The following is a 27,095-nucleotide window of genomic DNA, read 5'->3' on the forward strand; positions in this document are numbered from 1 at the left end:
CATTGAGAACATCCTGATCACTTGCAACAGAAATGCTCCAAAAAAGCGCGGTAGGCCAAGCAATGACAGCTCTAAGGCAGTAGTCAAGAAGGCCACACCGCAGTCACTTCTGACCGCTGCCATTAGACATGACAGGTACGATCACTGGCCGAAGCATGTGCGCACACCAAATGCACAGTGTTGCCGCCGTGAGGGATAGGCAGCGAAGAGCCAAATTCTCTAGCCAAAATGAGACGGTTTATTGTGCCTGTCGGCTCAGAATTATTGCTTTCATCTTTACCACACAAATTAGACAACAAATGTTTAGATAATCAAGGAAAAATCACAGGAAAAATATTTTGTCTCCCTTACCTAGCTAAGCGACCAGAAAGTACCGTACACATTCTTTTTGGTCCACAATGTGGACACCACGAAAAACTATGAAAAAATGAAATCTTTGTTTTCGTTTTTTAATGACTCTTTTATTGAAGCATAGAGATCCAAAAATTATGCTAAAATTATTTTTCTCATTGCCAGATTTAATGACAATGACAATGATGTTTATTTGCATCAGTACATAACGCATCAGTACATGACGCGAGGGGCATGCAGAAAAAGCTGCCACATGGACAGCTTGACGAAGCCGCAGGCCCCCGCATTGCCGTTTGCGCGACGTTAGTACACACAGAAGCAGCACATCATTGTTTGCAAATGCCATTTGCACAAAATTAACCATCGCAAACCATGCAGAGCAAATGAAGAACAAAAAAAAAATTGTGTCCTAACAACAGGGCATAATAAAAGGAAAAAGAAAAATGCGTGCCTGAAGGGGATAAAGTGCTTTTTACAATGTTTTCATGTCACATTATCCGTCATAACAATTAAATCCAGCTACTGGGTGGCTTCCCTGAAAGAAAAGAAAAAAACGAAAAATCATAGGAAAAAAAATTCGAGCCTTTCCCTTGTCAAGAAAATGGGGGTAAGCAAACCTTCCGGCAAGACGATGCAGTCGCAGGCGTTCCGCTTTGCCCTAAACTCAGATCTGCAGCTCTTTATTGATATTTGGCCTCAACATCGCGCTCCCGCAACTCGGGGTCCACGGCTCATCGCTGACATTTTGCCTGGGCTTCGGAAGCCCTCACGCTAGAATCGGCACGTCGACGACGAGCCCTTTCCCGAGCGAGTTCCCGGCGCCGTTCCTCAAATGCAGCCTGCTCCTCAGCAGAACGCACCACGCGCGGCCTTCCCATCCAGACGCCGAAACTGATCCGAGGCAAGTGAAGCCCGGCGGAGCACAGGCCAACCCCATTTTCTTTCCTTTCTCTCCCCGCGACACACCAAACGACCCTGAATGGTTGCGTGCGTCACATAATCCAGCGCCGGCGCAGCTTTCCCCGCACCTGCTCTACTCGGGAGCAGCCGGTTTTCTTTCTTTCCTTCTCTTTCTTTCTTTCCTTCTTTCTTGTGCCTGGCTCATACTCGCATATCCGTGGCTCATACCCACATATCCAATGTGGGAACGCGCCACACGTGATTTCTCTCTTTCCTTCTGTTTCTTCCTTTCCTTCCTTCTTTCTTTCCCTGGCTTATACCTGCATCCAATGCGGGTAGGCACCATACGTGATTTTATTATTGTTAATCGCTACGTAACTGACGAGCATGTGATGTTATTGATGTCATTACCTATCAGTCATGTTAGTCATATATTAGTACCCTTACATGTCAATTTTGGTATATGCTAAGTGAACGAGACGCGAGTTTTCGACAGGTTTTCAATAGGGTTTTAGCGTGACGCCACCACCACCACCACCGCACTTGAAAGGCAATACAAGCTTCGCTTGAAAAAGCCACCACCCCTGTTGCATTGCTAGACTTGTACATTACCACCCCTCCAAAACACTGTGCTTACGGCAGCTCTCACTGACACCAGTCTGCGCTGTGCATTCTACTCATGTTTCGCAGGGATGGAAGGGACACTGGAGAGAAGCGTACAAGGATTGAAATGCAGCAGGGGTTGGAGCACTGGGGTGGTGTAGTGATCCGAGGAATGAGGCAGCGTTCAGCTGGGCCAGCAAGGAAGTGCCTGGCACACTTTATTCCGAGAATATTTGCACTCATAAATGTGACCGCCTGGTGGCGCCATCTAGTAACTAACATGGTATTAGCCCTGTGTTAGTGCCACTATATGTTTAGAACAAAGCACACTACTACATCCCTCTTTCCCAGAATGCACATCATCTATTAGGTTACAGGTTCAGTCACTTTGGTGGAACAATCCACTTACCAAGCATTGTTTTTCATGTTCCATCTATTAGGTTACAGGTTCAGTCACTTTGGTAGAACAATCCACTTACCAAGCATTGTAATTTCATGTTCGCATCTGGCTCGTAACTTATCACTGTTTCATCTTTCTTACAAAGGTATTCCAGCACTACTTTTTCAGGACGAACACACAGAAAGACATGACAAGATCAGTGCTCATTCTGTCATGTCTTTCTGTGTCGTCGTCTTGTAAAAAAAACGCAATATTACTTTTGTAAGAAAGAAATAATGCATCACCAACTAGCCCCGCCACGTGTTTTATTAAAATTGTCACTGGCTCACACGGTGACAGTCGTACTTGGTTCAGGACTGAAGGTGGAGATGCCTGGCCAGGTTAACTGGCAGACAATGACCTCGGACCCAGAGTGGGCTCCTCGGTTCCAAAAGGCACCAGATGCCAGCAGTAAAGAATGCCTCATGGTGTTTGAACGATGCATGAAATTGGTCGCTGGGCCCTGCTGAGAACTTCTGCAGGACACTCGGCATCCGTTATCCAAACCTTGTCTCCTGGGGTAAGGCCAGAAAGCTCTCACACACCGTGGCGATGGTTAAAGTCCTTAGCTTGGTGTCGTTTGGCGACACTGCCTTTTTGCCAGAAGACGCTGGGTCGTGGTCGTTCCGGTGACAGCTTGCCCTAGTCTCTGGATACACTTCTTCGCAACTGCCAACCCATCAGAAGCTGAGACGGGCTGTAGCTCATGACACCTGGTGCATCACAATATGCCAACAGTGCCACGAAGCAGTCATCGCTCTTTCGGAAAAGATCTTTCACGGACTTCACCGAACGCTCCACTGCGCCGTTGGACTGGGGATGCCCGGGACTGCTAGTGACATGGTTGAACCCATGATTCTTAGCAAAGCTTGTGAACTCGTGCGACAAGAACTGAGGCCTCCTGTCACTTTGGAGCACCTCTGGCATGCCAAAGCAAGTCATGACACTCTTGATAGCCAAAATCACCGCCTGGCTAGAAGTGCTGCATAGCGTGATAATTTCTGGGTAGCGGCAATAATAGTCGACAAGCGAAACGAGATGCTCATATCATGCCGCCTGCAGCAGGCAACGCATTTGGATTATTGCCAACTGAAGACATGCAGTACGCTACCAATGGCACTACGCCCCACATACTGTAAAACAGCTAGGTGAAGGTGCTTATCGCAATAGGTTGGCGGCAATAGCTGTGAATGCAGCGTGCGATGACCTGGGTGGAGATTTGCTAGTACCGAAATAAGAAACCGAGTGTGTGCTGCGTTTTCATGTAAGATGGGCAGAAGAGTATTGCGGGGAAGTTGCCGCAGTAGACAACTATGTACTGCGATTGCATGCGCCTCGCATATTTTCTTGTTTACATAGGATTTAGTGGCCGGAAAACGTATATCACAGTTTGGTGATCTACTGAACGTCGGTGGCGAAAAATTGTATTTTCCGGTGCGGGGATGCATGACTCTCAGGCGCCCCCTGATGTTGTTTTCCCTGCATGCCTCCCGTCTCCTGTAATCCGGCTTCACCGCGTGGCGTTAAAGCGGAAGCGTATTACGAGAGATGGCGCTAGCAGTGATGCTACTGTGGACTTCTGATTTGAAGTAATTATTATAGCATCAGAAATTTCATTTTGGAGCACTTTGGAGCAGGCAATTTGGCATTCGGTAGCAGCTGATTTTTCACATCCTGAAGTATTTCGAAAGAGCGAGTTGCAATTTACATTCAAAGACCTGAATAGTTTGTACGTTCTTACGAGAAGCTTGATAAATATTTCCATCCTTTGCAGATCTCGTGGAGAAAAAATTCTCTTCAGTGCATGCAACAAGCACACGCAAATTGATATCGTTTCATATATTGCTAGTTTTCCCCGATCCAGGGAAAACAAGGGGAATGCGGGAGATGGCGATTCAAGATGATGAGTAACACGAGAACAAGGTGAGAGCAGGAGCCAACGTTTTGACAAGTGGACTTGTCTTCTTCAAGGTGACATATGCTATCCTCGGCACAGTATATATAGGTAGGGTTCTTCTAAAGGGGAGAGAAGGTAAGGCAGGTGGGTGAGGTAACGAGCGAGAGTGTGTTAGCGGCAAGGGTATAGAATTGAAAAGAAATAGAATGCACTACTGATAGTCGGTGGAGGAGTTTGAGGCAGCGCCGTGTGTTAGCAGGTTGACGTGTCATGGCAGGTTCCTCTTTTCATGCAAGGGGTCTGGACAAGGGGGCGGCGGGGGGGGGGGGGTCTGCTCTGCTGGAGGTCAGTGAACTATCGATGTCTGACAGGGAGAATAAAAGTAGCGGAGGAAAAATGGTGTTCAGGCGCACAAAAAAAGTGGTAAAGTGGGGGGGGGGGGGGGGGGGCGTCGATATATAGATAAAAGGACGAAAGGATTGAGTGAAAGCAAAGGGAGGTTGGAATACCCCTGTTCCCAGAGGTAGAAAGAGGAAAAGGACCAAGTAAATCTAAACCAACCCGAAAGAATGGTTCCGCGGCAATGTCAATTGGTAGAAGGTACCCAGCAGGGAGCATCGACGGTGTCTTGCGTCGCTGGCATTTCTCACACGCAGCTACGTATCTTCGAACGGAGCGAGCAAGCCCTGGCCAAAAGAAGCGTCGGCGGATCCGGTCGTAGGTACGTGACACACCGAGGTGACCGGCAGTGGGGAGGTCGTGAAGTTCGTGGAGAACAGCCGAGCGTAGGTGTTTAGGGTTCACAAGGAGTAATGCTGGGCCGTCGGGGTGAACGTTGTGGAGATATTTATGAACTCTGCATGCACGTGGCGATGTTTCCATCCCCAATGAATGTTGTAAATTATTATAAGTTTTTATTTTCATGAGTCGCTAGCTTATACCTACTGAAAAGAGAAGCAATGCTGAGACACATCACTCACGTGCATGTCACTCACCGTTGATAAAAGACTGCCGAAGGGGTCACTGAAGTCTGCAGGTCTTTTTCAGTGTCAAAACAGCGGACAAAGCAATTTGTAGCGAGCTGAACATACAGAAACATATTCATTCTCTAGACATAGGCTATCCATATCATGAAAAATAATTGTTAGTTGGCTTCCTCTTTCTCTTTAAAATATAATGAACTTTGTCTGCGTACACATTGAAATATAATGTGTCTGTGCATGATGTTCACACTGAAAATTAAAATAACATGTTGAAGTGAAAAAAGTTGTCGCAGTTTCACCTGAAAGGTGAAGCATCAATTGCGATAGCAAATTTGTAGAGAGATATACGGAGTAATGATATTAGCTTTATCAGCTGTATAAACTTGGACATGCAGCAGCACCGGCAACGCGCCGAACTGTTGTCGACGCCGTCGGCATTTTGCCCGCGTTCGCTCAAAATGCGTGCGGCGTTGGTGACTGTTGCCGGAGCCTCTGATATAAATAGGCACTTGGTGCCGCAGCTAAACGTCGCCTCCCTTCCCTCCCCCTTCCCCCCCTCCCCCACGGCCTCTCGCGCATCGGAAGAAGGCGCGTTTGCTCTACATATATGGTGATTGTAAAGGAGGAAAGAGACGCCTACTTCTGCAGCCCTTAAGGAAGCACGGCGCAGAACGCGCGTTTGTTCTCCGCCGTGCGTTCACTCCCCGTGAAAGAGCGCGTCCCTCGCGCCCTTTCACTCGCACATACAGCGTTCGGCGGCGCGCGGCCACGATTTCATCTCCATTGACGTCATACGGAACCTCACGGCGACGGCGACGGCGACGGCGACGGCGACGCCGACGGCAGAAATCTGCTTTTGAGTGTCCATATAATTGCTATCGCAATAAAAATACAGATGAGGTAGGCGCTTCTAAAGCGCTTGTTTTCCTATTGTCAGGATTTTCAGAAATAAAGCGAAAGTATGAATAAAAGCCGTGCACGTCCGTGTCAGCAATGATGCAATTAGCTTTTAGCCACATTAACATTTTAAGGGAAGAGGTAGAGGCAACTGAAAAGAAACCATAAATGATTTGGGTAACAGGGCTCTGGTAATGACATTTTAGGAGCGGGGGCGGGGCCTCCCCCGGAAAACTCCGGAGGGGGCTCGAGCCCCGGAGCCCCCCCGTAGTCGGCGCCTATGTATAGTGCAGTACCGCTTATAGTGCGGATATTCGCGACTGCGGTGACTTACATTATAAGCGGTCTACACTGTAGTTTTGGAGGATTTGGGAGATGGTTTTTTAGATTCTTCCTCTCGAGTAATTATTAATGGCAATTTTTGAATCACTTATAACTGTTTAATTTTGGGGTTAGTTAAAGCTAGTGCTACGGCTGCTTCATCCGCAACGTTGGAGTGTTTCACTGTGACTGTAGCTATTGATATCGGTTCTCCGTTTGCCGCGGAGACCGCTATCGCGAAGGCATTGGTATTGCCGGGGTCTGCCGCCGCATCAACATACGCCACATCCTGCCTTCCCCTGTATTTCTTTGCTAGAGTCTTGGCTCTAGCTATCCTCCTACCCTCGTAGTAGGCAGGATGCATGTTCTTTGGTAGAGGTTTGATGGTTGCTGCGTCTCTACAGCCGTAGTTGGCTGTCGATGATCTATTACACTCATATTATCATATACTGGCGAGGTGTTCGTTCCGTGAGGCACGCTCGTGCCAGAGCACCAGTGCCTTCATGTGCGCACTTCATTGTTGTCGTCTTCTGGCGACATATCAATTCTTGCTCACTTAGACCAAGTCTCCATAATGGTCTGGAGGCCGCCTAATCTCTGATGGTCACAGTTGCTGGGTGGTTCCTGCTTGTGATGTCGAGGTCGATGTTTGAGAGGAAGTGTTGTTCTCTTGCGTATCAAGTGGATCCGGTACTAGCGGAACAGAAGCACTTGTTTCTTCCGGCATTGTATCCGCGAATTCGTCTGCTGTGGTCCAGTCTGTCAGCGCTTGGATTGCTTGCCTGGTCTGACTTGTTTTTTTTTTTATGTGATTAAGGTGACGCAGAACCTTTCCGAGGACGCTTTTTATAAGCCAGGATCGTGGTCCGACGCGGCGCAGTATTTCCACTTCAATCCAGTCTGGTATCTTTAATACTGCGCATTTCAACCTCTAGTATGCTATACCAATATGCCCAGTCTTCAACCTTGGTTTCTTTAAAAACTGTCGGATAAGCACTTTCTCCCCTACTGAGAAGCAACGTGATTGCCTGAGTGTCTTCTGGCGCTCAGGGATCTGTGTCACCGTCTCCGGCTAGAGTAGGTCGAGAGGACACAAAAGTTCTCGTCCAAACATCGCTCCCACAGGTGTCATTCCTGTAGCCGTTGTGGGGTCTCACACATGCTCTAGGGACAAAGGAACGACGAGACAGTAGTGCAAACAATCAAAAGGGCATTTATTGCACCTTTCATACACTAATGCACACTAGCCAAATTACAACCAATAGAACATTCACACGGGCATGCGACAAAATCAAGTCCGACTCACCCCGACCCGATAGCGAGCGAATACGTTCGCCCCATGCTATGACACCATCGCCTAGTCGTTCACGTGTACAGTCACGCGAATGGCGGCGCGCTCGAATGATCCGTGTTCGTCCATACCGGTGTCCCGCTCCGAGCCACGGGAGAAATCTCGCGAAGCGTGGATCGGCGCACGCGGGGGGACGTCCGCGTCGTTCACCGATCCCAACCCAAAGAGGAAGTGCCCTCGACCTTTCTCTCCCAAGTCACCCCGCCGTTCGGCGGCGTTAGCATCGCGACACTCGCGCCATCTTCCGCAATGCGCCGCAACCACCACGACTGCCGCCGGGCTTAGCCACGCGGAGAAGCCGGACTACAGGAGACATGCGGGGAAAACAACATCAGGGGACGCGTGAGAGTCGCGCATCCCCACATCCCCCCAACCTTAAATTGCTACACATACTCCGGCGAAACATGTCACACAGTCTATCAACGCGCGCCGTGAACAAAAGTTAGTACATGCGACAGTGGCCACGCCGAGGAAATGTCCACACGTTATCCACAACATGCGAGCAGACATTGTCTTTGGGGTTCACCGCTGGCGTCCGCTGGTCACAGCACCACTTCTGCAGATTCGATGGCACGACTCCAGCACAGGACTCCGGAAACGGCGACGCAGAAGTCGGCACGAGCAAGTGTCACTCGCGCCGACGCGCCCTGCCGGCGAGAGCCGCTGGTGACTGCTGGCTCTTTTCCCAGCCGCCGAGGGTAGCGAGCCGTACACAGGCGGCCGCCGAAATCACTGCGCCGAACTGGTCACAGGCATCTGCATCGCCTGGGGTAGCTCGATCGTACTCTGGGGCAACAGCGCAGACGACGTGATGTGCAAGTGACAGCAAACGAGGGGTCACTCCGCTCATGCTGCATGCATTAACGCACTCGACAAACACTAAAGTAGTGCAAGGGAGAGGAATTCTGCATGCGCATCGACCACGTGGTTCGATATTCACTTCGGCTAGCAAAATTTCGGGTGGCATTTCAGATGCTAAGTTCACGTAAACAAAGCTTGCTTTCTTGAGTCGAACGAGTAATTTCAATTTGTGCGAGGCGAACTAATGAGGGAATCAATGTGCGACATCTCAACACCACGGTCCACCAGGTTGTCTCTCCACGTGCGATAGGCGGCTTCGTAAAGCCTTAGGCCTAATGCGTCGCTACCCTGACAACAACCGGCATCAAAAAAAAAACATCACCCAAAATGGGCACAACAGGCAGCCGCGAGGAGACGTTAGCTCTGTGAGGTGGTCTTACCCCGCTCGGTGCACAAAGCATCCGAGTTGATGGTGCCCACCATCCCAGACGGTTTCGGAGCGCCCGGTGCCAGGCCGCAATACCAGTCAGCCCGTAGCGGCACCCGTGGCCCGCGGCCACCCGGCTCCCTGAGCCGTGACTTATGAAGTCAAAGAGATAGAAGAAGCTATTTACATAAGAAATTCAGACCACCCACGAGACCACCCACTCTTTTGACCGGTTCTCCTTGTACCAGGATTTTGAGATCCGGGATGAGGTAGGCTGTTGCATTTTTGCCTCTTTGAGGAAAACAAAGATATTGTGCAAGATTCAAACAAGAACGAAAAGAGGGACATGGACAAGCGCTAACTTTCAATTAGCTTTTTCAACTAACTTTTTCAAATGGGATGTCACGATTGACCTGTACCTCGGATTTAGGTTGTGAGCAGCTAAGACCCAAGGTTTCTAAACGGGGTTCCATTATGTCGACTGCTCTTTGAAGGGTATCTTCTATGTCGCTATCTCGACCTTTGGTAGTCCATAGGGTGATGTCATCCGCATATAAGGGGAACCGAGACGAGGTACAGTGGTTAGTTTAGCCGGCAGGTTTATCAGGGCTAGGTTGAAGAGGAAGGGTGAGAGCACCGAGCCCTGTGGGGTTCCGCAGTCACCCATGCTGACGGGATCTGAAAATGTGCCGCTAGAAAATGACGAAATCAATCTCTCAAATTTCTCCCATGCCGAGCGGAACCGAACCCACGTCACAAGCGTTACTCAAGGACAGCAACCTGCCGCATTGGCAGGCTGCATCACAAATGCACTGGGTATGTGCCACTTTTCAACGACCACCTTTCACGTCAAAGCTTGTGCTGTGAATTCATTGCGTATGTCCCACTCTTCAATGATCCTCTCGTCAACTTGGGACACTCCATATGTGCCACAGCATGTGCGAGAACAATTCTCAGCATTACCAGGCATGACATGCTTCTCATCTCTCGGCAGTGCCACTAGATGGTGCAGCATGTCCAAAATGAGGCGCGCCCAGTTGCCGCAGTTTTGGCATGCCATGCATTTTGGAGACCGGCTTCTTGGCATCACAGAGTGTTCGTAGGGACGTGCGAAAGACGAGTCCACTACAGTACACGCCTCGTATATAACTTGTTTCAACGATGGCAGTACATCGTGTCGCTATACTGACTCAATGGCACCGCATTACCATCAACAGTCATCGTGAGGTGGGTTCTGCCACAATTTTTTGTTATGATTTCGCATTCCTTTTTCTTTTTCAGTGCAGACACCCAGTAGCCAGATTTGTTATGAGTAGGAGCGTGCGAATACTCGAATAGTTCTATTTGCAAATTTAATATCTACTATTCGATTTTTCGAATGTTCGGCATATTCGGTGTAGAGACCCGCACAATGCCACATGTAGTGTACGCCACTGGAGTCCCCCATGCTGTATGCAGTGCAAGCGAACACCTCATTTTGTTGTTTCTGGCAGAACAGGAGCTCCAAGCAGGGAGGTCTCCATTATTTGCTTGTCAACAGCATGCGAGACACCATGGGTGCATGTTTTAGCTGACTTGGCCAAAACCCGCCTAGTGCACCCAGCAAAGTGACACCAAGGCAGGACTTGGCCAATCCACCAATGATTGAGTGGTTTCATAATCAACATTATGGGGGGCTGTCAGGAGCTACTTCACTGCCTCCATCTCCTTCCTGTCACCCATGTGCAATGGATACTGGAACCTTCTTTGGCACCACCGTGGGCAATGTGCACTGTGTGTACATAACCTTTCTAGAAAAATTATCTCAGTTATTTTTCAAGCAGTCTTCTGAGCCGTTTTTTTTCCCCCGCTATCAAATGTTTTCCGTGCCGCTCACAAGTATCGTCATCTTTTATTTTTGTATTCTGCAAGCACTTCAAGCACTCTAAGCACATCATAATACAAATATAGAGCAAAGGATATTCCTTCTGGCTTTTTGATAACTATAAATATGCCGCTGCTATCTCTTTGCGCCATTTATGTACTGAATACTCATGTCGCAAAGGACAGCACTGCAGCCACTAATACAGCAGAACGTCGTTCATAAGTTGTGGAAAACACATGAGAAAAAAACACTAACCGGGAAAACGTACTATTCAAAGCAACTAAAAAATTTCTGAGACTCAATTGTAGTAGAAAGCTATGTATTGTGAAGCATTTGGTGAACAACGTGGGCACGCCAAGCTGGCAGGGCCACAGCAGCAACAGCCTGAGATGCGCATTGCCATTTTAGTGGCTTCAGCAAGCTTACGTTTGCATCTCTTGATTTCGGCCTTGGTCAACAGCATTTTTGGGTGGATCGTATTGCCTTGTAATTTTGACGTGCCCACTCTGCAAGAATCGTTGCGGCACAAGTCGCCAGTGCATGTCAAGCTTGTGGGGTTCGAGTGGCCCTGAACTCGCTTTGCTGTGTTTCAAGACAGCACGGAAAACGGAAACAAAATCGAGCTGGTAGGCAACATTCGATGCCGCCAGAGCGAAACCTAATGCTCGCTCTGTGCTACTTGTAGCAGGGAATGGTGGCGCATTTGTTAACAGATTAAAAAAATGAGGGCAGCTTACACTAGTGGTGCAAGGCTGGCGATCGACCAAGGTTTACATAGTTTTGCGAAGTTTTTGCTACGTATTACTATGTTATGCCAAGATTTTACCGAGTTTTGCTATTTATTGCTATGTTATGCTAAGATTTTACCGAGCTTCTGCTATGTATTGCTATATCACGCTAAGATTTTAATAAAGTTTTGCTATGCAATGCTATGTTATGCCAAGGTTTTTGCAGACCTTCATCTCTCCAGGGTAGTTTTCGGCGAGAAACGCTTAGCGCAACCCTTGCATGGCGGCATTGTGCCTCTCGAAGTCTTGAACTGAGTTCAGAGAAGACAGGTTGACGTCAAACCACAGCAGATCGCAGACTTGGCCGTTTGCGCCACCCATGGACTTGTAGGTGTGACGCTGGAAGTTACGCATGACATGGTAGCCAGGATCACTTTCTCGGCGCTTGCGATCACTCAGGCCAGAGCGTTCCCTGCAAAGCGCGAGGTACTCGGGATCTTCCGCTCTTCGCTGGTGCTTTGACGAAGATTCACCAGCACAGTATTCCGGGTAAGATCGCAGCCGTTGCATTCGTTCGTAAGCAGCGGTGCAACGAGCTTCCCATCAAGCACCTCGGGGGTTACGTACATCTTTGACCAACCCATGTTTTTAGGCGGCGCAAACGACGTGCTCGGCGCAGAGACACTAGGCAATGTGCCACCGTCACGGCGTCACGGAGCTTTATACAAAGGCCGCGAACGAAGCGGCGCGCAGTGACGTCATGTCTTTTTTTTTTTTTTTTTCCTCCGCCTACACGCCTGTGGAAGCTTGGCGATGTCTTGGAAGCGGCGGTGCAGCGTGGCGTGGCCGGGCGCAGACATGGCAGGTGGTTGCTAGGTGACGAATAATGATGTCAGAGCTAGGCACAGCACGAGCCAGGCGGAGCTGTGCCAAGTGGTTGCTAGGCAATGGCGGAGTTTCTGCCAACGATTTGTAGCCGAACCTTGCGCTTAAACAGCTACGCTGTTAAAACATGCAGTATGCTTCCAACAGCAGTACGCCACACAAGCTATAATGTGGACAGCGAAGATGCTTATCGCAATAGGGTTCGCTGTGAATTCGACGTGCAACGACTCGCGAGAAGATTTGCTGGTACCAGAAGAGGAAACCGAGTACGTGCAGGGATTTTCACAAGACACGGGCAGGCGAGTACTACAGAAAAGCTGCCGTGACAGGCGATCTCGATCATACGTGCCTCGTGCCTTTTCTTGTTCACATGGGTTCTAGCGACAGGAAAACGTATCATACAATCACAGTTTGGCGATGTACTCAACGTTGGTGCCGAAACATTATTATTTTTTACGGGAATGTGTTGACTGGTAAACAAGAAGTGTAATTGTATCGGGTCACTCTTTGTGTTCTAATCACGAATGTCGCCACTGGGAAATCCTTAGAAAGTGGGATCGTAGCAATAGGTTTCTCTTTACGAGGTATCACTACAATTATTAGACCGGACAGCCTCGGTTGTATTCGTATAGAAATGAAAGGGGGGGGGGGTTAAGTGCCAAAACCACGATACAATTATGAGGCATGCTGTAGTTTAAGACTACAGATTAATTTAGATCACCTGGGGTTCTGAACAGGCCTAGAGCATTGGTCTCACGAGTAGGTCACTGCATGTGAACTGAATTGAAATTTTATTCCGCAACAACAAAAAAGTTACGAGAAGGACAGATAACAGCTGTGTGAACAGCTTGAGAAGCTACTAAGAGGAAAAAAACACTTCGCATAAGATACAGAACGTCACTCAAAAAGGGGATTACAAAGCAGGCACTCAGAAAAAGGAAGTCAACATATCACATCATTATACAAACACTAAACACAGTTCTCTTGGTGATGTACCAGATGTGTCAATGTTATTTTCCTTTACTCTGTGGTTTAGAAGTGTAGGCAATTGAAATTTTAATATTTGATTTCCCTCATTGGTTCTACATTTGGCGACATACCACACTTCAGGATGGTGCACATGATAAGCATACATCATCGCGTACATAAGCGTACATCATCTAAGTTAGCACATGTGAGTGTGCCCCCTCGTTTGTCTGTCACTGCACTTTGCGAGTACCATTGATCCATAAATAAAATTTTGTCATTGAATGTTGCCATCTGGTGTAAAAAGCACTGGTGCGAAGCATGCGAAGAAAATCGAACAAATCTGCTCACACAAAATTATACCTTGCTTGATTAGGTGAATAAATCAACGAGATGAGCTCACCTGCCACAGCCCCTTCGAGGGTGGCGGCCAGCCAGAGCCAATCGGGCACCCCTCGCAGAAGCTCCTGGGCCTCAGTGTAGAGCGCATGCGCCTCACGGCCCAGACCGAGCTGCAGGCTCAGGTCACCCAGCTGCTTGCGCTGGCGGCCGCCACACCGGCGACGGAACTGCCTGCATTGCATGCGCACATCACTGCCATTCAACTTGCACTGCTAAAAATAGTACTACAGCCAACACCTGGGAACAAGGCCACTTGGAAATGTGCAACTAGAAAACAAGGGAGATAACTGAGTTGTACTGAACTACACCCATATTCAGCAACAAAGTGCTTCCAATATTAAATATATTTTCTCGTATCTAGACAAAGTAAAACAAATGTCTAATGAAGCCCATTAAGTAAAAGAAAAGCTCATATTTTTAGTCACTTAGTTATGAAGAAAAGCATTAAGATGAGATTAAAAGGAGAGGTACTGTTTCCTAAATGCTATAAAAAAATGAGATTGCTCACCAGCCAGTGTGCATTAAAGTTCCTGATGTGACCGTATAAAGCTTTTCCTAATTGTTAGTTCTTGGAGGAATAAATTCATTTTAATTCACTTGGTATTACGTGCCAATTGGAAGCTCCCCCGTACTGAAAGGAGGTTTAGGCTGCTACCATGATGGCCATTTCCCATGTTGTGTCCCAATGCACCTACTAGGTGGGGATGCCCTCGGGTTGGGGACAAACACCTCTTTTTCAAGCGCCGAAGTCCCATAATGGCCGAGCACTTAGCCAGGATCGTGCTTGTGCCTACTTCATTAGTAGGTACCCTGGGGAAGCACTATCCTGCCTCCCACAGCCACGGCAGATGCTCTTCAACAAGGCCGTCTATGGTTCGACAAGCGGCGCCTAGAGACCCCGTGCACAATTCCTGGAGGCCCCCTTCCGAGATGCGAGCCCCAACTGGTAGCCGCCGAGCACCAGACCAGAGAACATCTCTACCCATTAGAAAAAATAGTGGCAGAACCCATCTCACGACGACTGTCGACGGTAATGTGTTAGCATTGAATCAATATATAGCAACACAATGCATTGCTAGCGCCGAAACAAGTTATATACGACGCCTGTACTGCAGTGGCACTCCTCCTCGCACTTCCCCAACAACACCCGCCGCCAAAATGCATGGCGCACCGGTGTGTGCAAACACCGAGAAATGCGTCGTGCAGCAACCGGGCTTCTCTCTACGGACACGCTACGCCATCTAGTGGAACTGCCAAGAAGTCCGCACGCGACCTCCGAGGTAAGAAGCGTGGTGCGCACTCAGTCGCAGTGACACCAGTTAGCAAGAGGTTCATTGAAATGCGGCACAGTGCATTTGTGGCACAGCCTGCTCGGGTTGCTGTCCTTTACTCGGCATTCTCGCGTTATTGTAGACATTCCCAGTGGCACATAGCCAGTCACCCAAGTTAGCCTCAGAGACGTTCATTGAAGGGCACCTGGTGGCACATACCCAGTCTTCGAACAGGGGTACCGCTGCAGCGGACACAAGTGGCCAAGGAGCGGAGCAGGGAAATCTCTTGTTCCCATGCACACTGTTATCTAAAGTGCCACACGATTCATGTTTCAAAGAGGGAGCGCCTGGCACTCTCGTTTTCAACGTGCTAGGGCACGACAGCATCGTGTGTCGCACTTAATCTCATTGGTCACTTGTGCTAATCTGCAGCTGTACTTACCCAGTCCCATGTCTACAGCGAGCCATGTCAGCATGAAAGAGGTTTGTAGAAGAGCGGCACGTATGTACACACTGTGCCATGCTCTGTGGCCCAAGTTGGTCAGATGGTTGATTTAGAACCCTGTTGCCTCAGCACAGCAGCCCCATTCGACCACAGACTACCCAGTGACCCAGGTAGGTGGGCAAACATAGCCCCAGAAAAGTGTACCTTAAGAATGCTGTTTCTTGGGCGAGTCAATTTTGCATACAGGTATGGGTTGCACTTTCAAACAATGTAACCTAAGTACCCTAAGAATTATAACGCATTAAAAACGGTGGGTTTCCGGCGGCACCAGGATTTGAACCCAGTACTTCCCGTATTCGAGGCGGACAGACAATCACTGTGGTAAAAAGGAGCATGGCAGTCCCATGCCACCAACTTCCCAATTTGTGGGTGTCCTTCCATGCATCTGGAACTCTCATAGTTTCAGCACACCTGGCCAGGAGGGTGCATTTTGGTTTTAGGTGTATGTTTCCTGAAGCTTCCTACAGGTCTCTTAGAATTAAGGGAACCGTGGGAGTGGTATGAGCTGTGCGAGCATCGGAGTGTTGCCCTTCCATTCCATTACATTCTCAAGAGCCAGCACACGATGGTACTAGCAGGCACCCTTGACTTGCAGCAGCAATTGGGATGTCCTTCAGCCCTAAGTGTCCTCCTGGATCCAGTCCAGTTCTGCCCTAACTCACACCACCAGTACTACACCACGAGTAACTGCACACCTGTTGGCAGCAGAACATCGTTTGAGCGAGACTCCAGAGCGCTGTCTTGTGTGCCTTCCACTATGTCACATGCTTTCATTAACCTCACATCAACGGGTGCTTCTGAGCAGTACTTCGCGTGAGCAAGAGGCAAACAAAACAAAAAGACTCGCTGCGAACAAATATTTTCAGTGCTTCTAAAGAGTGCTTCAGTGCTTCCACACTCTGTGGCGGCTGCACCACGCATCGCCGCCACAGAGTGTAGCTAAGGGTTACTAGTACACCGTTATCAGATCACGGCTTGTCCACTTTGGTGCTTCAATGAATAAAACAATGCTTTGTTAACATAGCAACTGGAATGCCAATGCATTTCTCCGCAAAGCTAGGGAATCTCGAAAGTGGTGTCATCTTGAGAATTCGTTCCAAGTGGATCCGCCTTGTGAACTCCACGGCTGAAATTTCTCAAAGTACAATATGGGCCATAAGGTTATTAGTTAAAACTTATTTAGTTCATTTTTGTTAATTTGTCGATTATGCATTTCAATTTCTTATGCAAGTAATGTCTGCTTCTTCAAGTAGACCAGCTCATGAACTAGAATTGTGCTGCCTGCCACAGGCTACCTTTAAAACTTTGTGAAAGTGTTTGCTGAAACTCCCGGCATAACGAACTACTGATAACAACCACTTCTCACGGAACTTTTGAATTCATTATAAACGGGTTTGACTGTAGTACCCAGAAAATGTACTACAGTAGAGTTTCACTAATTCAACTCGAGTTAATTAATTTTTCGGTTAATTCGATCCTCACCGAAGGTCTCGGCCGGCGCTCATACATTTCTTTGGGCCCGAACTTCCATAATTTCGATCTGAAAACTGGCTTTCATCAAATACCTCGAACTTGACTTGTCAGCTTCGCCGCAATACAGACAGGTTATGCAGTGAAGCATACCTAATTTATTGCAGTGAAGTATATAAGAAATGTAAAGGAGGCACTGTCACGCGACATAGTACACGTTTCTTAATTATTCAGGCACGCACGCACCATCTCCGGTCACAGTGCGAGTACCTAGATGCCTAATAAGTATACTGGGAGCCATTCAAAGCTACTTCTAATGTTGCTGTGGCGATTTGAGTGCTCGTTTCACCTGCCATGCGTGTCTCGCATAGGAGACCGTTAGTTAATTAATTTATTTATTTAAAAATACCTTACAGGCCCAAAGGGCATTCAGTAAGAGGGGTTTACTTAATACATTATTGGAAAGCACAAGCAAACTAGTATAGAACAGGGTTACAATGCAAGTGAACATCAAAACGCAACGCAACAGAGTAAATAGCAAAATGTAAAACAAGTTTCCAACGCAAGTGACGAAAAAAAATGCTGCACAACAGAATACGTTTCCGAAATAAGCACTAAAAGAGCATTTGAGTGCAAGTGAAGAAAAAAAACTAACAAAAACGCAACACATCGCAAAATAATCAAAAGAACTTAAACGACGAGACCATGTTACAGCACTATTTAACAGAAAATATGTACCTCAAGCTTGTGGCGAAATGTGTTAAGGTTATTATCACAGGCGATATCATCGGGAAGATCATTCCACATGCGGATGGCTTGCGGAAGTGCGGATGTGTTAAAAGCGTTCGTATTGCCAAAGGGGGCTTAGCACATATTCCTTAATCATATACTGCATTTTTGGTTAGCAGCGCGACGATCTACGTGGAAACGAGAGAGAAGGGACAGGAAAGAGCGCAGACTTACAACAATTTTATTGCGCACATAACCAAGGTTTAAATACCACGCTACGGCACAATAGAAGGAACAGAAAGGTGGCACGTGTTCAGGACTCAGCTTCCAACAAACAACATGCAAATCATGTGGTTAAACATTGCACTTCTTTATCGCACAGTGACAATGAAGGGGCACTAACACAGCGCTCCCCAGATTTGTAAATTTCAAGCGCTTCAATGATTTCTCTAGTATGTTTGTTTTTGTTGCGACTGATAATTTGTGTGCTATCGAACAACGGATTGCAACCGTGGTCTCTGCAATGAATACCGAGATGACCAGAAACGGAGTTGAAAACATGATAATTGTGCTCCTTTAATCGTTCATTGAGACAGCGTCCCGTCTGACCAATGTATTCGCAGCCGCAGGACAGGAGAATGTTGTAAACAACACCTACAGCACACGTGACAAAGCGGTTATGATGGTTGGTTCTGCAGCATTTTTTTTCCTTGGGATAGCAGGAAAAATCGTTTCCATGTAGATCGTCGCGCTACTAACCAAAAATGCAACTTTACCAACACGCCCGTTCAGCCACCCTTGCGAAGTTAATCATATACGTTGTGGGAATCCTCGGGTCCCATGACCGCCGCACACAGGGCGAACGTCGCGTCGGGCGCATGCGAGCCAGCGAGGGTGGGGAGAGGGGAAGCTTTCCTTTCGCGGGCGGCGCACGGGAATCGCAAGCACTATCAGCGCCACCGGGTGTGTCACGTGAGATCCCGCTGTGTCACGGTCTCAGGGTGGTAAACATGACGCAAGGAGCGTTTGGGTTAAGAAAAGCCTTTATGGGGCATGAACACAAGAAAAATACAAATATTAAGAAAACACGCGTTATCAAACCAATATCTAAACCCTAACACACAACAAACTATATACAAAGCTGGATAATTACAAACACTAACTTAAGTCCTCGCACACGACGTATAAACAGTTCAAAATATTTACATGAAGTCCCTTGACATGGCCACGTCACGTCGTCGTCGCTGCTTCCGGCGACACGTTGTTGGGCCCGCTGATGCGTCGTCGTAGAGTCGGCGTCGCTGATTCCGACGTTCGGCCCTCGGTTGAGCTGGTCAGGAGGTCAGGATGGTGGGGTGATCTGAGCGCCTGGAGCGCCCGGTCAACTCCGCAAGCCTGCGGATCGTAGCCACAGGGAATCCGGGAAGCAGCGCCGTCAGCCCGTAGCTGCGGCTTCCGATGGGGCGTTCGCTCAGCTCGCGGGTCGTGGCCGCGGCAGCTGAAGCACAGCTTCCATTGGGTTGCCGCCGTCTCCGCGATTCACCCGTCCTGTTCGGCCTCCAGCTCCTTCTGCCTGCCTGCGTCCCAGAGCGTAGCTGGACCGCTCTCTTCGGCTACGTGTCCCTTATCCCATTCGCCACGTAGCTGCGCGTGCACTTTTGTGCTTCTTCTTTTGCTTTCATGTTGTATTCCTTTGAGACCGCTCTTATTTTCTAACTTCTTCTTTCTTTATTTCTGTCACCGACTCCACGTGTCTTCTTGTTCTCTTCTTCTGTTTTTTTCTTTTTCTTTCTTTCTTCATTTTGTGGCTCATGACACGCTGACATCGCCCGCGTCTCTTTTTGGTCCCCAGCAAGTGGCGGTAGCGCAAGTCTCCGCTGCTGCTCCCGTATTCCCGCACGTGGTTAGTCAACAGCGTTCTTGCCACGGCAAACGCCGCGGCCGCCCGCATTCCTCAGTTGGTAAGTCAGAAACCCTTCTTTACCTAGTGTATTATTCTCTTCGAAGGAACCCTCAGTGATGTCAACTATAACTAGCTGGCCTGCTAAAAGTGTTAGTTGTAGTCGTAATAAATGCTGTCCGAGTGTACACATGGTTGTCGTCTATTGTTTCCTCGAGCTTGAACCGGACCGCGGTTGATGGGCAGGCATGCGCCAACCGCGGGACTCGGTGTGCCGAGGCAGAGCGCCGTGGGCATCCCCCATATCCCGACAACGTGCACCCGTGCCGTGCACCAGAAAGCAGAAAAACCCATCTGTGTTTTGGGAAAGCTAGCAAGAAGGAAGGCGGTAAGATGAAAAAACACAGAAAGTCAAGGGGACGTTTAAAACCAACAAAAGAGCGGGGCTCTCTCAAAAAACTCTGAAGGCCAGCTGGCAAAGTTTTTAGAAGTCTCGCTCTCATACTGTCACCGGAGATGGAGCATGTGCACATGCAAATAAGGGAACACGTGCTATATTCTGTAACAGTAGCCCCTTTCCCTGCTTGATATTATTACGATATCATCGAGAGATGCTCAAGAGACAAGCTGCCGTGAGAAAGACGAAGTGTGTCTAGGCTTCTGGCGCGAGCCAGTGTTGGCCTGGCTGTCTGGCTCCAGTGTAAATAGCGTGTAAATAGCCTCTTTCGTCTGTGTCTTTCCACACGTAACATTCTGGTGGAGGTTAGCGATCCCCGTCCTCGCCACGGAACTCCGAAGTGGTCGGTACATTGAGCTTGTCACCATGCCTACCAGTGACGAGACCGCCTCTACAACGGCTTCGGCTCGTCCGACTGCTCCAATCGTCACAGTTGCCCAACATCCCGACCCTGGTGTGTTCTCTGGCCTGGAGGGACCGGACGTTGGCGAATGGATCAAGCTCTATGAACACGCCAGTGCTAATAGCAGGTGGAACCCAACGGTTATGCTCGCCAATGTCATCTTTTATCTCGGCGGCACCCTGTGCGTGTGGCTCCAAACGCGTGACGACGAGATAACCAGCTGGGACAGTTTCAAAGAAAAGCTACGGCACCTACGGCAGTAACGACGCCCTGAATGAATACGACTTGGACCCGACGAGAGGAACTTCAAGTCGTCCGTCCGTAAGAGCCCACGTTTGATTTGCAACGCAGTTAGGCCGGGGCCAGGGTGGCCAGACTTTGGCAAGTGAAGACTAGGACTGTCCTAGAGACTTATAAGGCGGAGCTAGGCTCCGGAAATGAGATAGTTCTTCTTTAGTAGTGTTGTATTTAGGTAGAGTTTTGGATTTTCTATTAAGTAAGCATCTACGTTGAGTTATGTCTTTATTTTTGCGTGCCTTTAGTTTTGAGTTTCGGTTTTAGTGTTGTGTGCCGCGTGCTTCTACCGTTCTTGTAAATATTAAATCCTCGTTTGCTGTGCCGCCAGTCGTGTCTCTCCTCCATCGAGAGTAGCGCATGTACGCAACTCTCCGCACTCCCAAGCAAAGGTGACAGACAACCCATAAACAAATGTCATGAAACAAACACAGGCAGCGCATGCCTTTTATGTTATACCTTCTCAGACTGAAAACTTGGGACACATTCGCTTACTAACTGAATTAACAAGGTTAGTGTCAGCGCACACACGCAAACATGAACACACCACACTCGATGACCGCACACAACCGCTGTCAAAACGCTAGCGTGAGCAAGCGCGCCAGCACCAGCGAGCGAAGGTTCATGCGGTCTATCACTTCAACAGAAACTGAGCGCCAAAAGCACAGCGCATACAAAGGTAGGAGCCGTGTTGCAGATCGCTTTCAAGGTACGGTGCACGCAACCACTCGTCGCCGCGCGAAGTACAAGTACGCAATGAATTGCTCGCAGAGCAAAAGCCGCACTGCCTCCCTCCCACACGGCCTTCCCGCATTCACGTGGGTGATAGAGTGGCCAGTTCCCCTTGCACCCGGTCGCAAGATAAGCATTTGGTGCCACAGCTAAACGTGGCCTCCCATCCCTCCCTTCCATCCCCCAACGGCCTTTCGCGTGACGGACGAAGTCGCGTTTGCTCTCCGCCGTGCGTTCGCTCCCCGTGAAAGTGCGCGTACCTCACGTGCTTTCACTCGCACATACAGCATATGGCCAATGAGTTTTTTTTCTACACGCGGACACGACCATCAGATACTGAGCCCCTTAACAGCTTCGCAAACTACTTCTTCCATAGTCGCAATTTATCCTACAGGAACAACATGTTAAAGGGGATTCTAATACATAGGTGTCTATCAGCAGCCTTTGCAGGGACTAGCCTAGTCAGCCATGTTATACCGGAGAAAACACATGAATGAGAAATTAGGTTCTACTGCACAGGGCTGCATGGAAACTGGCTGTGAGAACTTGAAGATAGGCTGCTATGATGGCTACGACCATGCTAAAAAGGCATTTTATAGTTCAACCTAACCATAAGGCAGTGATAATGAGCTGACTGACATACATGCATAGTGCCCAATGAAATTTCAATAGTTTGTTACTCTTCTAATCAACGTGAAATAAAGTTTTAAGTGACAAACACTTTTCGCTTATCTGTATCCTTGGATGTTACATATTTCAAAACTATTCACTCCTTCTACAGTAAAATTTCGATGCAACGAACTTCAGGGGATCGGAGTGAATTGCTCGTTATTCTGAAAGGTCATTACAGTAGAACCTCGGTGATAAGAATCTCGCGGGGTCACGTGAAAAGTTCATATCACCCGAAATTCATGTCATCAAAACATACACAAAATCAAGAAAAAATGAATTCATTTTTACCAGAAAAAATTCCTAATAGTGGAACCCCGTTGATACTTTTCTCGCTGCTGCATTTTCCCGGCTGCTACGTCGTGTTTTCGTGGTCCTGACCTGAATCCTACATCGACTTCCATGTATTAAGTTGCCCTTCATACGTCGCCAATATGTAATTTTTTTGTATCTTACGTTGCACTTGAATGTGGCGGTCACGTAAATTTAGCGGTGCAGCAAGCTTGTACGTTACAACAAGCAGCCGGCACATTGCCGATAGGGCGCGGCCGCCGCATCACATGGCCATATCTTGAAAGCGATCTGCGACATGCGCTAAGTGCGAGCCCGCACGCGCCTCATCTTCATAACGATCTGCGATGTTGACAAAGTGCGCCTAGTGCCGGATAGCTTAGTATGTGCATTGCTTTCGACGTTTAGTTCGCGTTGAAGTGAGAGACAGCCGCTGCTGCCGCGCTAGGCCCGTGACATTATTGGCGCGCAGGCCAGCGGTTAGTCACACTTCGCCAGTTGCACTGCGCCAGCCGAGATGCCATCCCCGCTTCAACGCACGTGTCGGCGAAGCGGCGTGGTCGCATTTCTTTCTTCGTGTGCAATGCATTGTGGGTTGACGGTGCCGTCGCCTACGACACGCGAATGGGTCAGGAGCCATTTCGGCGCCTGGCCCGCCGGGGCGCATCGGAAGCCACCGGTAGCCTTGGCTGCACCGGTGCGCCCTCGTTTTCGCTAACATGTCGTAGCATGTGCGCGTGCGTTACGTTGGACTATAAACGGCCCTTTACTCCAGCATTGTCATCGGGCGAGATGGGTTCGTGTTTACCTGTGCGCGTGTGACACCATAATTTAGTTAGTATGCCTGTGCTCACAAGTTTATACGGCCGATAAAAGTACTATCCTTACTTCATGCAGCTGTTTAATAATGTGCTACCGCAATCGTTGCTTCGCCGTCGTGGCTGCTGCAGCGGTCCTCGTCGCCTTTCTCTCTGGTCAAAGCATCAGCTAGGCTGTGATGTGGTCCGGCCTGCTCGACGTGGGGACCAATGAGAGATTGCGCAGCTGCGTGACGTGGCCGGTTGCTTGGCGACTATGGATCCCGCCCAGATCCCGCTGTGCCGGTCGCTCCGCTGGCTCGGCCGCTGCCGCCGCCGCTGCTGCTTACACGTTCGTATGATCCACAGTGGCGCGGCAACGTATTCGTAACCGCCGATCTTTTTCGTATTGAGAGCAATGTATTTTGGCTGGGGAATGTTACGAATTCCTATCAGACCGAAATTCTTACCAGCCGTGATCGTATCACCAGGGTTTTACTGTATTTTGAAAGCCCCAAAATTAACTATTCCGGCCATCATTTGATAAGTTTTCACCATAAGTTGTCACCCCGAAAACGTCGCTGTTGGCTCTTGGCCTGCGCTGTTGCCATTTTTCATGGATTCCACCACCACGGACTCTATGAATAACCATTGCCAACACTTACAACGTTCACAGATGCACCAATTCTGTTGAAAATATTTCCCACACTTTTTCAAGAATGGACGTTTTCTATGCTAAGCTGCCTATTGCATCCCAAAAGTGGGTGACTTCTAAAAAAATGGTAGACAGCTTCCATAAGCATCAAGCAGGTTCACTGCAAACCATTTTCAAACTTGTATTGATCTCTTTGGTGTGGCATTATGGTAATGTGTGCCTGAGATGGTGCGATTAATCAAAGTAAAAAAGAGATAAGGATAAATGAAAGGTAAGGACTGAGCCACCCTGCACTGTGGGAGTTTTGAAGTCAGTTGTCTGCTCTGTCCGCCAGAACTTGTGGCCTTTTCAGCTGCGATATGTGCGAAAATTTTGGCAAATCATTAACCCGCTGCCATCACGCACTATCTCCTTCCCGAATGAGCAGGGCGAAATTTTATCAGACTCTGACATTGCTAACACTTTTAATGCAGCCTTTTCTTCAGTGTTCACTAAAGAACCCGACACTCCCTTACCTACATTTCTTGCGCCGTCTCTACCTACAATGCCGGCTATCACTTTCTCGATACATGGAATTTCAAATATAATAGATAATATTAAACTTTCGTCATCCGCAGGTCTCGACGAAATCACACTGGAAATTTTTAAAAAACACCAAGTTCATCTCTGCGGCATGCCTAACATGGTTGTTTTCACAGTCACTGTCTTCTGGAAACCTTCCGAAAGAGTGGAACATGAGCAAGGTCGTTCCAGTCTACAAATCGGGCAATAAAAATGTGCCTTTGAATTACCGCCCCATTTCCATCACATCGGTGCCCTGTAAGATCATGGAACATGTCATATACACCCATATAATTAACTTCCTTGATACTAACAATTTCTTTGACCAATCCCAGCACGGATTCCGCAAGGGACTAACTTGCGAAACACAATTGGCTATTTTTCTTCACGATCTACACTCAATTCTTGATATTAACATACAAACTGACGGAATTTTCCTTGACTTCGCAAAAGCATTCGACAAAGTAGCTCACCAACGACTGCTCCTAAAACTTTCTCGGTTAAATCTACATCCTACAGTTTTAACATGGATCGAACAATTCCTTACTAATCGCATGCAGTCGGTGTACATCAATAACAATACTTCTGAGCCCCTACCCGTAACGTCAGGCGTCCCCCAGGGCTCTGTATTAGGCCCCCTCCTATTTTTAATATACATTAATGATCTACCATTACACGTGTCGTGAAAAATCTGCATGTACGCTGATGATTGTCATTTACCGCTTAGTTACTAATAATAATGATCAAATCGCCCTTCAGGAAGACTTAAACAACATTCAAAATTGGTGTCAACGTTGGTTAATGGTCCTAAACCCTACCAAATGTAAAGCAATGTCGTTTTCTCGCCGTTCTAACCCTTTGGTATTTCAATACGAAATCACTAACGAACAAATTGAGTTTGTAAAGAATTATAAGTACCTGGGTGTTACCGTCTCAATTGATCTGGACTGGTGTCTGCATGTGACTAACATTATCTCTTCAGCTAACAAATCACTTGGGTTCCTACGACGTCACTTAAAAACCCATCGCAGCATGTGAAATTATTATCTTATAAAACACTAATATGCCCCAAACTGGAGTACGCATCAGCCATTTGGAGCCCTCGCCAGACTTTCCTCATTACCGCTCTTGAGGCACTTCAGAATCGGGCCATCCGGTTCATTCACTCCACCTTTTCATACGATGTCAGTGTAACTTCGTTAAAAGCGGAATCGGGCATACAAACCCTTTCCCACCGCCGTTTAATTGTCAGCTTATCATTATTTCACAAATTCTACCACAGCGTACTCAATCGTGCACCATATATCTTGCCACCGTCACGCATATCCCATCGCATAGGCCATTCCTTAAACGTAGCTCGTCCACGTGCGCATACTATCACTTTTGCATCTTCTTTTTTTCCTCGAACAGCCAAAGACTGGAACGGCCTTGCGCACAACATCGTTTCTATACCCTGCTCATCTGCCTTCATAGAAGAAATTGCCTCGCATTATGCCTTGTAACATTTTTTTTTTACTCTTTGTATCTCATATTTTGTAAGCCGCCCCTTATGTAATACCCCGAACAGGGGTCTTTAAGGAAATAAAGTGAAAGTGAAACAAGAAAGGTCTTCCGTGTCAAGCCTTTCATTTTCATAGGCGCAGTAGCACAAAAATATTTGTTCACCACCATGGGGGCACAGCATTTGGCATTATCACCAATCGCCGAGTCACCAGACAGCAAACGCTGCAAGACCATTCCCACTGCCATTGCAGAAACCCTTACCTGGACTCTGTGTCAAGGCCGACAAAGTCTTCGAAAGGGGCCTTGAGCAAGGGCAGTGCAGAGGCTGATGGGCTGTGCCGATCAAACAAGCGCTCCAGACGGCGCGACTCGAGCACCCATGCCAGCGACGCTGCAAACTCTCCAATGTCCCGCTCCAACTTGTCACCTTCCAGCTCGGGGTACAGCTGCAGCCACGACAGCAAAGCAAGAATAACCAATGCCAACACCACGTCAGATCAAACTGTTACAAATACGAAATGTAATTACTGCAGCATACTGTGTCATTAAACCTTCCATATTCGGGATCTTTCAAACGTAAAGAAGCCGTTCCAATCTACAGAAAACCTCTGCTTCCTAGGAACACACATGCCTAGTAAAATCAAGTCAGCTCTCATACCAAATATTTGGCTAAAACTCTCCGCTGGGCTAGAAGGTACAGCTTAGGAATGGCACGACACAAGGAAGGGATTTATTCAGGAAAGCTTATGCTGAAGCGAACATCAGGTGCATGCAAATACAGACAGTGTACGTGTGGTATTCTCTGTGCCTACTGAGTGTGGCTCGTATTTCTTATCAAAAGAAGAAGCAACCGTGCGAGAAAAGGCATGCCAAGCCCTTTCTCACCTGCACTGTTGGAGTGTTGCACCCCTCAATTGTGGTGGGGTCTACATTAATGGCTGATTAAGGGAACCTGGTGCTTCTATTAACGAGTGCATCAGGGTCACATCTGCCCATCCACGGTGGCTGACGCTTGTATGCACCGCAGTTTGCGGACACTACAT

General features: G+C 48.2%; 1 protein-coding gene across 1 annotated transcript in view; it reads right to left on the reverse strand.

Moving 5' to 3' along the window:
* The window catches only part of LOC119459367 (trafficking protein particle complex subunit 9-like), a gene marked incomplete at its 5' end in the record, with an annotated part of 439,675 nt that extends 413,159 nt beyond the window's left edge, over positions 1-26,516 (reverse strand). Inside the window, 2 exons of the mRNA XM_049671685.1 lie at positions 13,817-13,986; positions 26,314-26,516. Coding sequence (XP_049527642.1) covers positions 13,817-13,986; positions 26,314-26,516 — 373 coding nt within the window. The remainder of the gene's footprint in view (positions 1-13,816; positions 13,987-26,313) is intronic.
* Between the last annotated feature and the right edge of the window lie 579 nt (positions 26,517-27,095).

Source organism: Dermacentor silvarum, chromosome 7 (assembly GCF_013339745.2).
Source record: "Dermacentor silvarum isolate Dsil-2018 chromosome 7, BIME_Dsil_1.4, whole genome shotgun sequence".
In the NCBI taxonomy this organism is placed as follows: domain Eukaryota; kingdom Metazoa; phylum Arthropoda; class Arachnida; order Ixodida; family Ixodidae; genus Dermacentor; species Dermacentor silvarum.